The sequence below is a fragment of the Lichenostomus cassidix genome, chromosome 9 (assembly GCF_008360975.1).
Source record: "Lichenostomus cassidix isolate B80296 chromosome 9, HeHo_3.0, whole genome shotgun sequence".
Taxonomy (NCBI): domain Eukaryota; kingdom Metazoa; phylum Chordata; class Aves; order Passeriformes; family Meliphagidae; genus Lichenostomus; species Lichenostomus cassidix.
Window position 1 is genome coordinate 6623242 of NC_139490.1, and position 15106 is coordinate 6638347.

Below are 15106 nucleotides of genomic sequence, written 5' to 3' on the forward strand. Positions count from 1 at the left end.
TCCATGGCTCCTCTTCACCACTTGTTTGTATTTTGACATCAACGTTTGTGTTTGTCAGTGTCCTTCCGTTCCTTATTCTGATCCTGTTGCTTTTCCCGCTGATCCTTTTTTTTTTACCTGATGCCCAATTTTACCCTGTTATTATTTCTTTTCTGCTTTCCTTTAGTCACCATTACTTTCTGGTCACATTGGGGTGACAGAAGACAGTTGTCCAAAAGGCAGACTTATGCCACTGTTTATACCCCATGTTTCTTTTGAATGTAACTAGATATATTCTTTGCCTTGGCACACATTTTTTGTGTTTTGTTCCCCTACCCCACCCCAGAAATAACTACATTTACTGCAGTGGAAACCTGAAAATGAACTTTTTGTTTGCTGCAGCCATCTCTGTGTCCTGTTGTGTTCAGTTGTTAGTCTGTGGCTTGCTGTGTTGGTTTTTTCCCCTTGTTTCCATGCACGTAGTACTGGTGCATGGCAGAGAGACAGGCTTTCTTTTTATTCTTCATTGTAAATTATTACGCGTTGTTGAGATGAATATTAAGTGCCAAAACATCTGTTATTCTTTTTAAGCCTGTTCTGAAATATGTGTCATTTAGTTAGACTATTGTGGGATTCAGTGCAATGTGGGTATGTTTGGGATGGTCCTGTAACTTTTCCAAATATATTAAAGATTGGATTGTAGGGAAATGGCACGACGCTTGTGACCACAGCCAGATTAATGAATAGTAATTCCTGATGAACAGACACCCTGAATAGAGCCTATAGCAGTTCTGTATGGACATGAATTTTGTAGGCAAACACTCTCATGGAAACCATGACAGAGTGTACAGAGGAGCCAGTGACCCTATGTCATAACTGGCACATTTTACTTTATATATGACAGGATGGAGGAGTTTTCATTCTTTATATTTGGGTATGGAGACTTGTGGATATTCAAGGTGTCATTTTGCTCTCTTCTCTGATACTTTATTAGCAAATTTTGGCATTGTTCCAGAGGATCTGAAGCAAACGCCTGTGCATGAGACGCTGTCCCTGAGCTTGCAACTGTTTGCCACGTTAGGAGATCACCACAGCCCTTGTGTTTGTATAAAGTCATTGTTGTCTGAGCCACCTCAGGAGCTGAAATTGCTAAACCCTAGATTTCCCTGAGGGATCTAAATGGTTCGTGAGGGTTGGTAATGGGATGGAGGTCAGTAGTTCAAATCCTGATCAAGTTAGTGGTGTTGGAAAGCTGTTGGTGCCCCGAGCAGTGTGAAATGAGGGGGTGATGTCTCTCAGTGTCCTCATGGACTGGCATTTGTGTTTGCCACACCTCTCACCTACCAGCTTGCTCTGCTTTTGAGGTCTGAGAGGGAGCAACTGGTGCATTTTACCTCCCTTTCACTGTGGATTCTCTGCCTCTCTCCTTCTTCCAAACATCACTTGGTGTCTAAATAAGTAAAAGCAGCTTTTTCTTTTTTTTTTTAATACCTTTTGCCCTGCTGTGGAGTGTGTGTTTCCCTCTCTGAATAAAGCACATGGCATGCCATGACCCCCTTAGCAGCAAGGAACAGGAAGAAATACAGTGAAGAGCAATCCCTTTTCCTCCTGTTTAGAAGGTGAGAAGACTAATCTGCTCTTGAGTGGCCTTCTGGGCAGTGATGGAGGCCTGAGCAAGTACAAGCTTCTGCCCCAAAAATGTCTTTAGATTGGAGTAATGAGAGAAGACAATGTTTATACATTACTTTATCCTAAACTTTGCACTATCTGCTACGTCCTCAAGCAAGAGTGAGGGGGGAAGAATACCCAGCTGATGTTCCTGGTTTTGTCTGTCAGGACAAGTGATGCTTTTCTGATGTGAAATAGTGTCTCCAGTACTTTAGATAAGCTGCCTTCCTCCAGCATAAACTTTCAACTATATCTAAAATGAATGTTAAATACAAAGATTGACATGCCACAGACTATGTAAAATATCACTCCTTCCAGGGCTGTTTGTCTGCTCAGTAGGGTTAAATTAACCAGCATGAAGTTTGTCTTAGATCACAGTCTAGTGTTTTTTGAGCACCAAACAGGGGTCTAATCCTTTACTCAGCCATCTACAAAGGTGTCTTTTTCACATGGGCCTCTGTTTAACTGTGACCTTTTAGGCTATTGAACAGTCTGTCCACTTCTTTCCAAGCTGTATGAGGGAACACTCTGCCTGTGTTCTCTAGGAGAAACAACTGTTTTGTTAGTAACCACAACCAACTTACTCAGACTCTACATTTAGTTCCTATACTGAAAGTGTCAGGTTGTTGTCCTAGGCTGCCTCAGAAATGGTTCAGTGGTCTCTTGGATTCCCTCCAGAAAAAGAGAGAATGGTCTCCAAGAAAACAAAACTTTAAACAAAGTTCCTGAGACCCTAGGGTGACAACACTGTGTATTTTTATTTAGACTGGATACCTATAGGATCCTCTTGTAGAGGACACATCCATGACTTTCTTACAGAAAGAGGTAATGCAGAAGGATTTGGAATACAGGATAGGAAAGCAAGACAGCATGTATGTGTCTAATATGACTTGTTTCTGGAGATAATGATCCTTATGTTTTAATGTATATATTTATAATTTATTTCTGAGGTGCCTATGAATGAGCTTAATTCATGTTGCCCTTGGGGAATTTAACATGGGATGTTCTGTACTATCCAATAGCACAAACATGCTCACAATAGAAGGAAGGTCACAGAGCTTCTGAAAGGCTCAAATCTTTGTTATGCACCACCTACTCAAAACAATACATGTTAGAGGGCTTGAAAAAATTGATCCAACACCAATGAGCAGATGACTGAAAGTCCTCCTGGCATTCTGACGTAGGAGAGACCTTAGATTGGTGTTAAAATTGAACAAGACTCTAGTTACAGCCAGCATAAACACCTAGCTTTAGGGAGAGCAAAAAGTGATGCCAGGTTATGTTACTGAAATGTCAGCATTTCTGATCAGCACCAGGAGTATATGTCTTTATATTTCCTTTGTAATGCCTGTGTCTCCAAGCTCTGTAGTTGCATGAATGGAAAGAATCCCTGATAGATACTGAAGAATGTACACAAAACACTTGCCCATTTTTTGTTAGCCAGTTTTAAGAGCTGTGAGGTCACTTGAGATCTCTTTTTCTCAGACAAGATAGTGATCAATTGTAGAAGTTGTGGCAGAATCCCTGGACTGTCAGCTCTGCTGTGCTTCTGATTTGGAAGGATATTCTTGCAATCAAATGGCCACAAGAAATTCTGTTATTACAAATAAATGTTTGTGCTTCTTTCTATGCTTTACAAACTTCTGTGCCTACAAACCTCTGAGGATTGGGCACTCAAGTGGAATCTTTCAAGCTAACTTCTAGACTTCCAATTTGGACACTCACTAATCTGTAGTTGCAAAGTAAACTGTTCCAATGAGTTTCTATAGGCTGTGGAATGATGTGATGTGATATGTGATATGATGTGGAAGTGTCTTAGAGGACTGATAATGTAAACACCATAATGTGCTATGAAAGCTGTATTTTAAGTGTGTGCCTGATAACAGAAATAGTCTGCCATTCTTTGGGGTTTTTTTCTGTGTGCTGGGTCCTTCCTGCCCTGTTCAATCCCTTCCCTGCTGTAACTGTTTGTTTTATTCCTTGCAGGATTCCGAAGGAGGTCTCTATGTGTGCATGAACACATTTCTGGGATTTGGAAGGGAACACATCGAAAGGCATTACCGGAAAACAGGACAGTGTGTCTATGTGCATCTGAAACGACACGTCAGAGAGGTGAGCCTTGTTCTTCCCAAAGAACCACCCCAGCACTTCTTGGGTCTTTTGTGCTCATTTGGGTGATGGGTTTCAGACCAAGTCCCGAACGACCAAAATGAACACGTTCAGATCTGGGGCTGAGAATGAAATTCAGCTGCTTGTATCCCAACCAAGAGATGGATCAAAAGCCCTAAAGAGTCAGATCTTAAAGGCAGCTCCTTCCTGACTTCCACTGATCTTTTTCACTTGGTATTTCTCTGTATCACATACATATTGTCTGCATGTCCTATGCATACTGTACATGGCTAAATACTTTTCTGAAACCTGCCTTTGAAGTATACAGTTACTGGGTTTGACTGAGATTTGGCTGTAAGTTTTTTCTGTGGTTTGTCTGGCATCTTTAAAGGACTGTTAATTACCTCTGCCCTGAGCTATGTGGAAAGTACTGGATTTGCTTATAAGTCACTCTCCCCTGAGCTCTGTCTCTATTGGCAAGTTAGAGGGCTTAAAATAGCTCCTTGGAGTGGGTTAGAACCCTTGTTTCTCACTCTGCAGCTTCTCCTGGGTAATGAAGGCCCTGAGTTATGTAAAGTGCCCTGACCACTTATTTCCAGTTCACATCCAGTCCAGAGGACTGTTCATATTTTATCAGGATTACAGTGAGGTGGACTGCATGTCCTCCAGGTTGAGATTGTTAATGATGTTTGTTATACTTTAGAATTGCATTTCGTTCTAAGGTCAATACCAACATTTTTCTTCACACTGTTAACTGAGATTTTGGAGAGCCTATTTTGGTTTAAGCAATGGTTCCTCTGACTGAATTTAACATTCATGAAAGGTGCTATCTAGAGACAGGTGGGCAGAAATCCTGTCAACTTTCCTTGTATATAACTTCCTTCCAGTATAATAAGGTGAACTGGAATTAAAATGAGACTCAAAAACTCCTTTCCTGATAAAAATTAGGCTGAAAGGCTCCAAAATGGAGAAAAAAATACCCCAGCTGTTGTTTGGCATTGCAAACCCCTTCAGTTGAAGAAGTTCAGTGGTTCCTGTTTTTCTCCTGGTGAATGATGATGAAGCAGAGGGGTTGGCTCTGTGCTGGAAGGTGGCAATGCTCTGGGTCATGTGGCAGGAAGCAGGGTTTGCCTACACAGTGCAGGTGAATATTGCATCACCCAACAGGGCTCATTGCCAGGATTCCTCATATATTAGCTCTGGATTTCTTTTTTTTGCCATGACTGTTTACTTCTTAAGTGCTATCTGTGTTTTCCTTTGAGCAATGTGAAACATCAAGTGTTTTATGAAGTGTCTGGCACATGCTCCTTTGTGGTTTTGTTTTTGGAAGCCAAGCTTTTAATGGTGCAGGATACAGTAAAGCCAAAGGCATTGGATATGCTATCTTAAGATTCTTATAGTGAGGCTGCTATTCCTGCCCGTGGTTCCCTTGGCATCCTCCTTGTAGAATGCACTACATTGCTGCAGAAATCCCGGGTTGCTTCCCGAGATGTTTGGAATAAATCTCAGTTGTGTATCTTGTCACAATTCAATTAGAAAATAAGGGTCACATCTTCAGCCTGTTGGCTCAAGTAGAGCTGGAGCATCTGCCCGTGGCAGCTCAGCACCAGAGGCATCTGCTGAATCATCAGAAATGGGCACAAGTCAAACACCCTGTGGTAAAATTCTTAGCTAAACAAAGGAAATTGATTTTTTATTTTTCCCTTTCCACAAAGCTACATTCTTCAGAATTTTTAAATCAGCCTCTTTGCTGTAGTGGATGGCTTGTGCACATCTGCCTGGGTACTGTTCACTTCCAGGCAGAGCTTTAGCTTGGTGCTGTAGTGATACCTCAGCCCTGTGGAAAACACTGGGCAGAGAAGCACAAAGATTTCCTACAGGGATAAGTTCTTGGATGTTATCCAGGGATGGTAGTATAAAAAATGGGGGAAAGCAGAACAGGCTGTGCTGTCACCTTGTCCAGGGAGCATCACAAATGGAATTTAATGCCACTGCTGATGCCTTGTGTCATTCCCATTTGTTGGGTGTGTCACATCTGTTAGAGACAAAAATGGTTTTGTGAATGGGGAATGTTTTCAGTGATTCCTGACAAGGTAAAAAGACTGTCAGGTTGTGGGTTTTTCAGGAGTATTGAGCATCTTCAATTCTGATGTGTTTGTATTTGGAAAATCAAACTGAAATCATTGCCAGCCTGAGTTAAATACAAACACTCCATGTGAATTCTCTCTCTTTGAAATCCCTAGTCTTAATGACTTTCACAATATCGCACTTGGTGACATCAGAAGTCACCAATTGGAGCTCCCTAGTATTGGAAAAAACCATTTTTTTTAGTTCTGAAATGATAGTCCTTGGAGTATGTGTAATTTATTCATAATGTATTTGCAACTGGGTTATGTTAAAGAGATTTAAAATACATTTAAACTAGATTCCTGGCTACTTCCTTCCCACTTTTTAAATTCCAGTTGCATTAGAGAAAGAAATGTTCTGCATATTATTTTCATTTCATTGAGGAATTTTTATTTTTATTTTAACTGCTGGAGTTGCAGCCCTGACTCTTTTCCCTAGGGCTTTTATATGTGGATAATGGATTCTGTTCTCAAATGCAGCCAGGGGGTGTTTGTTGGCATCTGCTCTTTCTAAGAATGGAAAATTTTCCTATGATGTATAAGACCTCCCTCACTGATGATTAAAGCAGTTTGCTCAGGCCAAGCTTTATTTACATGGTGAAGGGAACTACCCAAAATATGTGACCCTTTTGCCTGCGAAGGGGCAGAGGCAGGCATGAACTTTCCCTGGAGGCTGACAGGTTCTTGGCTGGTTTCTCTCCACCTGTTGTATCCCAATATTATTATTAAAAAAAAAAAAAAAAGTTGCCTAACAACCTTGCCAGTTACACTAACATTACACACTACATCATGCATCATGTTGGCACCAAATAGCCACAGAGGCTTTTTTGGATTTAGTTTGATTTGATTGTGCCATTTAATAAACAGTTTAAGGAGCAAGTGCATTGACTTTGACATTTCCTCAGCTACTTGTGTTTTCCCTTGTAGTTTGAGGTATTCTGAACTGGAAAAGTAGTGAAACTTAATCTCACTTGGAAGTTACTGTTCTCTGCTGTGGAGCTTAAATGAAAAAACAAAGTAAAATCTGCACTAAACAATTGCTTGAGTGTTGTCAAGTTTCCTCCATATTTATTTATAAAACGTGGTAATTTGGATTCATCTTAATGGAGGCAGGTGTAGATCCTGATGGAAAGGGCATTTTTTTCTGGATAGAAGAAAATGAACTGAACTAATAGAACAAAGCAAAGTGGTCCTACTGGAATTAGTTATGAAGGATTGAGTCCTTTATGCAGATAACAGCCTTTTCTTCTCTCTAATTCAGCTTTAGTCATTAAGAAATACTGTTGGGGATCTAGAGGAGACGTTTGAGAGGTGCTGGGTGTCCCTGTCTTGGTGACACAACATCTGTCACCCCTGGTGGCTTTGAGACACCCCCTGACTGATTGCTCACAAGTGAAGGACTCAGGTGGAGGCTTCCTGACTCCATGGGGTGCTGGGCAGGGAAGAGTCAAATCCCAGTGTCAGAGGGGAGCAAAGAGCATTCTTGCTCATCAAGATGATTTAACAGGAGGGGTTAATGCTGATTTGCTGTTGTCTCACTTGATGGATTTTTAATTGTTTCTTTCTCTCTTTCCAGAAGGTACCAGGAGCATCTGGTGGAGCTTTACCAAAAAGGAGGAATGCTAAGCTATTTTTAGGTATTGTGAGCAGCTGCTTTCACACAGTCCTTTTCTGACCCTGTCTGCATGTGGACTTGGGTTCTGCCCACCATTGTGTCTGGCTTTGGGGCTCCTTTTGGGTTTTCTGTTCCTGCTGTTTGTTTTGGTTTTCTTTTTAACTCTTGGTTCTAGATTTTAAAATTTGTCCAGGTAAATAAGTAATTCTTAACCATTTTGATGCATATTGAGAGATGTGTGTAAATATACATGAAACATTTTAATGTAAAATAGATCCTCAACTATTCTGAAACAGCCAAGGCTTTGAAAGGCATTTTTAACTAATTCTATCCATTCTCTCTCTTTGTGATTTCCACAAAGCACCCTTTTGTTAAAATGTTTATCTATACTTAATGTTTAGATGTATCAGGGCCTCAGCGTGTCTCTGTTCTGCTCAGCAGCTGGTCATAGGAAGGGTTTTTATCATTTTAAAGTTGTTTGCACAGGTAAATGTTCTTCACTGATGTTGTGGTCTCTCCTGTAATGAATGCAACTACACATATATCATGAGCATCTCTGATTCTGTTATCTCCCAGTTATATTCCCTTGCTTCATGGAAAGCAGTTTTCTTACCATGCCCATATCATCCAAAATCCATTTATTCAGATTACCCAGAAAACCTGAGGGACTCATAAATATGGATGAGGAGAACGTGATGAAAAGCCTGTATTCTCTCTTCTCCCACAGCTTGTGGTATTTCTCCAATTCATCTATTATTTATTCTCTCTGTATTAATAGTGAATAGTGAATTTTTCTTCAGGTAACGAAGAGGTGAAATGTTTTCTTTGCAATTGCCAGCTCTTATGGCTAAAGGGAAACAATGGAATGATCTTCTGTTGGAGTTGCTTTGATCTGTGGAATGTGTCCCTGAGAGGCCTTTGCAGATTATGATTGATTAAATTGTTGTTGTTAATGTGAGTTTTGCAAGGAGGGCTAAGAAAGAAAAAAGTCTAAAAATGAGTCATAAAAAAAAATTAAACTTCTTTTGTAGGAAAAGACTGTTACATTGCAGATGCTCATCTAAATGCCATTTACTGCCAGTTTACATTGAAAATCATGATTGTCACTGGATGCTTTAAAATAATTGGTTCAGAAACAAAGCTGGCTGCAGTGCAGCAGTGGTTGTACAGCATTGGCAATGTGAGTGTAAATACAAAGTACAAAAGCACACTGAAATTTTATTCTTGCTGGTCTTCTGCATATACCTGGAGGCTCCTGTCACTGTGTTATCCCAGCATGCTGGGTACTGGTTTAGTGGCTCTGATGTGCCATGTTGAAGTCCTCCAATTCCACCCTTGGGCATGAGCATTTTGTTCCCTCTGAGCAGGTCTTGAGCAGCAGTTCCAAGGGAACTCCTGAGGGCAGTGCAGTTTCACTGGGGTGGCTTTAGGACATGAATCTATCACCGTTTAATCCAGCATTCTGGAATCTAATGCACTTTTGAAAATGTGTCTCATGGGCTCTATTGTTCTGCTGCAGTCATCATTGCAGCCCCTGCTGGCTGGGAGTAAACTGGTGTCAAGTCTGCTCTGATCCTGGAGATAGTACTTCCATGCATCCAAGTGCTTTGTATCCACTTCTTTGGGTCAGCAGATGTTACTGGTTTTGGCCATGCTTAAAGTAAAGAACAAAGAATTACTCCTGTCCCTGTTCATAGCTGAGGAAACAAAAGCACGGAGAAGTCATCTGATTTGATGATTTTGCATGCGACAGCAGCAGGGGTGGTTAGCAAAATTTGACATTTTATCTCTTAATCCAACATCTTTTTCATTGGTTCAGAGCTGCTGATCTTCTCGTCTAAACAGGTTGTTTTAGTTCTGTTTTTCTCATTGTGACCTTGGGCATCTATCACAGAATGGTTGGGTTTGGAAGGGACCTCTGGAGATCATGTCCAGTGCCCTGCTGGTTCATGTAGAAAAGGCTGCACATGATCCTATACAGGCATGTTTTTAATATCTCTGGAGAAGGGCACTCCATGAGCTCCCCTGGCAGCCTGTTCCAGTGCTTTGTCACCCTCAAAGTAAGGAAGTTTTCCCTCATATTCAGATGTGACTTCCTGTATTTCAGTTAGTGCCTGTTGTGCCTTGCCCTGTCCCTGGGCACTGCTGGAGACAGTCTGGCCCCATCCTCTTGACACCTTCCTTAAGATACTTGTATGCACTGATAAGATCCCCTCTCAGTCTCTTTTCCAGGCTGAACAGGCCCAGCTTGTCCCCATAAAAGAGACAGTTCAGTCCTCTAATTATCTCTGTAGCCCTGCAGTGAGCCCTCTCCAGTAATTCCTTGTCTTTCTTGGACTGGGGAGCCCAGAACTGGGTGCAGTACTCCAGATGCAGCCTCACTGGGGCAGAGTAGAGGAGGAGGATGATCCCCCTTGATCTTCTGGCCACACTGTTCTTAATGCCCCCCAGGACACCACTGGCCTTCTTAGAGGACACAAGGGCACATTGCTGGCTCATGGTTAAATTATCCTGACTGATACAGCCCAGGTATGTGACCTGCCAGGTAGGGTTTACCCTGGAGACAAAACCAGACAAGGATCAGTGGGTAACTCCAGCATCCCTGTGTTTCTAGGTGTCTATCAATGACTCCCTGAAGGCCTGGAGATTTAAGCTTTGTGTACAAAGTAAATCCAGTTTGGGCATTTGTTACATTGCTTGTTATAATCCTCTTTGATGTAAAACTATTAAAGATACTAAACCCTTCTCAATCTCCTTAGTATTAGGAAAACATCTTTTGGATGCTCACTGATTACTTTCTAGCACTGCTGCTATCTAGTAAATGCAATAGTAACACAGGCTGCTTGGGCCAGTCAGCTGCAATATTTATCTTTCCCTAAACATGTAAAGATTCACAGCAAAGTGTGTGCATGTGCACATGTGCATTAGGTTGTGAGCATGTTTTGGTCTGGCTTCTTTGCAGAAGGCTGGAGGGTGTTGGCTGTGTTTTATGTAGTCAGGAAGCATAAGAGCATTGTTTATTGAAATGTATGGACTGCCTTTAGTCTGGCTGGTTTAGGTGTTGCTGGACAGTGTGGACATGACAACTTCAGCTCAGGCTGTGCACTGTTTTGGGGGATTTGGGGTGATAGTCAAAGCAGACTGTCTGTCTTAATCAGTGCCTTATGTGTGAATAAGAAAAGCTCAGTTAGTGGGGTGTACTGTGATCTTCCTTATGAGCTCCTGGTCAAAAGAGGTAGCAGAATTAGGGGGAAGATTCTTATGCAGAATGGATTGGAGGTCCAGTTCTTACCATAGAGTTACCAGCAGAGTGCCCCAGACATGTTACTCCAGGAATTACCAGCAGAGTCCTTCAGAATGTCCTAATTTTGAATGGTGAACAGTTCTCTGAAATATCAACTCAGTTGTCAGCAGCAGTGGGAGATTTAAGTGGAACACAAGTAAAGCAACACTTTGTTTTGTTCTCTATCATTTTGCTTTATAAATTGGAAGCAAACCTCTCTTTAGAATAGAGAAACTGCATCTGCACACAGTATCTTCCCCTGTTTCTCTCTCCAAAACCAACTAGAAAACACCATGCCCCCTCACCCCCAGCAAACAAAACACCCAGGTAGATATTTGGAAGCCAGGATCTCTAAACTGAGGGAAGAATCACCACGTTTTTGCCTGGTTCTGGTGCCTTCTTCCTGAGCATCTGTTGGTCCACGCCATAGCCTGGACTCAGCTATACAGAGCTGGCAGAGTGGCTGTCATAAAACTTGTCCCTAGATGTCCTGTCCCAGATTGGTTACCAGAGCCTCATCTGCCAGTGCAGCAACTTGTGGGAGCTCTGTTTTGAGCAAAGGCAGGGCTAATTTAGACCATCAATTAAAAGTGTTTTGAAGTCCTCAAATGCACAGCTCTGTCAGCAGATCTGTGATTGCTGGTGAGAAGAGTGTCAGCAAGGAGTGATATCCATGACACACAGCAGGTCTCAGGAGACCTTGGAAAGGAAAACTTCCACTTGGAGAGTCTGGGAGAACTTGGAAACTTGCTGAGCTTTTCCTGGATGGCACCTCCCTGCTGATGGCAGTGGATGCACTGCTGTTTCCAAGGGTAAAAACCATTCCTAAGAGTGGCTGTACTGGATTTGACCACAGCTTCACTTTGTTCTCCCAGGTCTCCTAGGCAGGAGCAGAACCCTGTTTGCAGTAAGGATGTTTTTGTTTGGAGAGCTTCTGAAGAGGACTTTTACCATGAGTGGTTAAAGTTTATGTGAGTAAGCACATATAGAGGATCTGTATCTGTGAAAAGTTGTGATGTAGGAGAATTTAAGCATTTCCTGGCAATATTTTTACAATTTATCACAATAAAATTGTGCATATTCCCCAGCAGTAGCAGTGGAACTGATTAGCTGTTGCTTTTTGGCTTTGCCATGTGTGCTTGAATCGAGTATAGAATGGTGAGCAGATACCTTACACTAGTAGAGTCTTAATAGTTTGCTGGTTTAGGTAGAACTGTGAAAATTAGACTAGATTAACACAGACTAATGCTGCTATCCAAACAGTTCAGAATTTGAATTTTGGTGGTTTAGTTTTGCTTGCTTAACACATGTTTGTGCCATAAATGCAAGGGGTGAGGTCTTACCTAGCAATAGGAACAACATAAAAATGCTGTGGAGATTTAGCAGTCAATTTGAATGTTATTTTACAAGTAGTGAATCATCAAAATAATCCTTAGAGAAAGTATTACTTCTCATTATTCTGCAAAGGAAAATGTTATAATGGGAAAATATTTTTTAAAAAAAAATTTTCTTTTTTATAATTCATCTGATGAAGTTAATATTTTGAACGTGCCTGAAAATAAATGAACAGAGTAGCTTATAGTTCGCACAGTGCTGCTGCTGAAATTCACTATTATTTAGAGGCTTCAGGAAGAAAAAATAATTTGATTTAAAGGCTCAGGCCTCTACTCCCAAGCCAATAGGAATTTGTCCATTGCTTTCAGTGAGAGCAGGATCAAGCCCAGATTCCTAAGATGTCTTTCTAGGGTTTCAAAATTAGTTGTAGACTCACTAGTCAACATCCTCATTCAATTTTCATGTTTGTATTCCCTTTCACACAGACACACAGACACATCCATATGTGCAGGAAATCCTGTTTGGGGGTCCTGTCTGGAGTCTCCTTATGCCCCTATTATTAGTGCAGTCAGTTGGTAACTTGTCTAAATCTGATCTGGGCACATCCACTCCTCCTCTTCCCCTCTGCTGGGTTGGTTTGCATTGCAGTACTCTCTCTTCCAGCTGCTGTTTTCAGTCAGTTCAGCAGCAGTGATTTCTCACCATCACTGAGTGATGCCTTGGGAGGTGCAGTAAATTTACTCTACTGACCACTCGCCCAAAATAACATTGGCAGTTGAGCCTCTGCTTTAAGGTGTCTTGCTTTGCTTTGCCTGTGTTTTCCTGGCCTCCCAACACATTTACAGCCTATGGATATTTTGTTTTATTTGTCACAGGGTTTAACTGGGGCTCCCAGGAGGCACCAGAAAGGTGTGACTCTATTGGAAGGGAAGCAATGTCATGTGGACATTGACCATCAAGCTGTTGCTCTTTGAAAGATTACAGCCTGGCTGGTTGTCTTGTGGCTCAGTCTTAGAACTGAGTAAAGCCTTTTTTTTTTTGCCTTCTGCTCACAGTGCATCTTGGAAGGACATCCTTGATCAAGGAGCAGCTTTGGATGAAGTGTAGTGCTTGAAAGTTCATGCTTTTCAGTGCCTTTAGTGCTAGAGTCATTTTTAATTGAATATGATCCGTGTGCAAGTAGATTTTACCCTACTCCTCTTTCGTAAGGTTACTCTTATTCCTCCCTAAAATTCTGCACTCGAAACTAGCTGCACCCTCCAAGTGATGGCCAGTGGCTTCAGGGTCAACCTCTGCCCTCATTTAGTGTGGGCTCTATTGCCTTCTAACTTAATAGTCATCTATTTTTATTATTTTTACTCTCATGCTTTCTCAGCTATGTTGTCCCATGCACAGGCAGAGAAAATATAATGCAGGTACAATTTCTTACTAAACCTAACAGGTATGTCTCTCAGCACACACAAGCCAAGATTTAAAAATCTGAATGATGATTTGGCTGTTTTCAACTGACATCATTAAGGGCTCTCTCTGACAGTCACCAAAAGGGATTAGTTTATATGGTCATCTGCTGTATGGAGGGATTTCAGTCAGTGACCTTACAAGTCCATTCCACTTCAGGGTCTGGACCCTGAGAAACTGTCTTCAGAGTGATGTCAGTGCTTTTTAATTCCTAGTCAGAGGGAATACGTGTGTAGGTAGAAGTATACCAGCTTTACATGATCACCTTCAAAAGGGGAATTTTAAATCCTCATGGTGTTTCCCAGGACTACTACAAGGCTTTGTGTATCCTTCTTTAAAATAACAAGTGGGATGCTGCCATATTGGCAGGTCAGGCAGAAAGAGTCCCTTGCTGATGGGACACTGTTTTCTGCTTTTCTGCTGACGTGAATGGCGTGAAGCCTCAGAAGGTAAAAAGGAAATTCCCTTCGCTGCCCATTGCACACAGGAGGCTGGTGCTCCTAAGCATGTGAAGTCCTTAGATGACAGCAGATGATTGCTAATAGGATACTCTGTCTTTCATCCCTGGATCACTGGTTCACATGCAGGTCAGGCCAGCAGCAGTACAGTCTCCACTATTTGGCTGTTGTCTGGCATGGGAGATGAGCTGCAGTGTGTGTCTCAATTTTGAACACAACAACCATATCATCGCTATTTCTATAGGGGATTGCAAGTGCTGTAAGCTTAATGGCAATGCCACAAGGCAGTGGAGATGCCAGCGGGTCTCACACATGTCCCCAGATACCCGTGGCCACTGTGAGCTGGTGCCAGGTTCCCTCTGGTGGCTGAGATGTGGCCATAGCCCTGTGAGGCATTTGCTGCCTCCAAACCTGGCTGATTGCACACTGGTTCTTGTCCTCTCTGAGAAACCTCTTTCCTGCGTAGGGGATGATCAGTACTTCTGGTTTTGTAATGCTGGCCACCATCAAATTTCTGGGCATTAAGTGAAAATTCCCTGTGATGCGTTGCCATGTGCACCATCAGCTGAGAGATACTCAGTTTTATTGTTCCATGGAGCAGAGGAGCTGTTAAACTGCATCTGTGGAGATTCACTCCTTTATCAAACACAGGACTGTAATACAAGCTGGGAGAGAAGTCTGGAGTAAAGTGAGATCTCTGGTCATCTCTATTTTGCAGCAGTAAGGGAAGGGATCATTATGAAAACAGTGTGATTTGGGGAATTAGTAGTGAATTAATGCTTTCTCTAAAAATGTCATGCTTTCAGTATGAGAAAACATTCTTGCTTTTGTGTCTGTGTTGAGGTGATGAGAAGGGGCTTTAGTTGGCTGCTGCTGACAGAGAGGTCATGCTGCTAGAAGTCACTGACAGTGGGTGTTATCACCTCAGGGCTGGCTGGTGCAGCAGGTGAGCCAAGAATTGATGTTCCTCTCAAGAGCTGTTCTTTCCAGGTCAAGTTCAAATATATTTTGATACTTGTTTTATCGTTTGGGTTGTTCAGTCTGTTACTGCCTGCTGGGTAGATAGGGAGCTCAG

At 42.0% G+C, this 15106-nt stretch overlaps 1 protein-coding gene across 1 annotated transcript in view; it reads left to right on the forward strand.

Annotated features, from left to right (window-relative positions):
* The window catches only part of USP13 (ubiquitin specific peptidase 13), a 48151-nt gene that overhangs the window by 5968 nt on the left and 27077 nt on the right, over positions 1-15106 (forward strand). Inside the window, exons 2-3 of the mRNA XM_085069090.1 lie at positions 3634-3759; positions 7459-7519. Coding sequence (XP_084925216.1) covers positions 3634-3759; positions 7459-7519 — 187 coding nt within the window. The remainder of the gene's footprint in view (positions 1-3633; positions 3760-7458; positions 7520-15106) is intronic.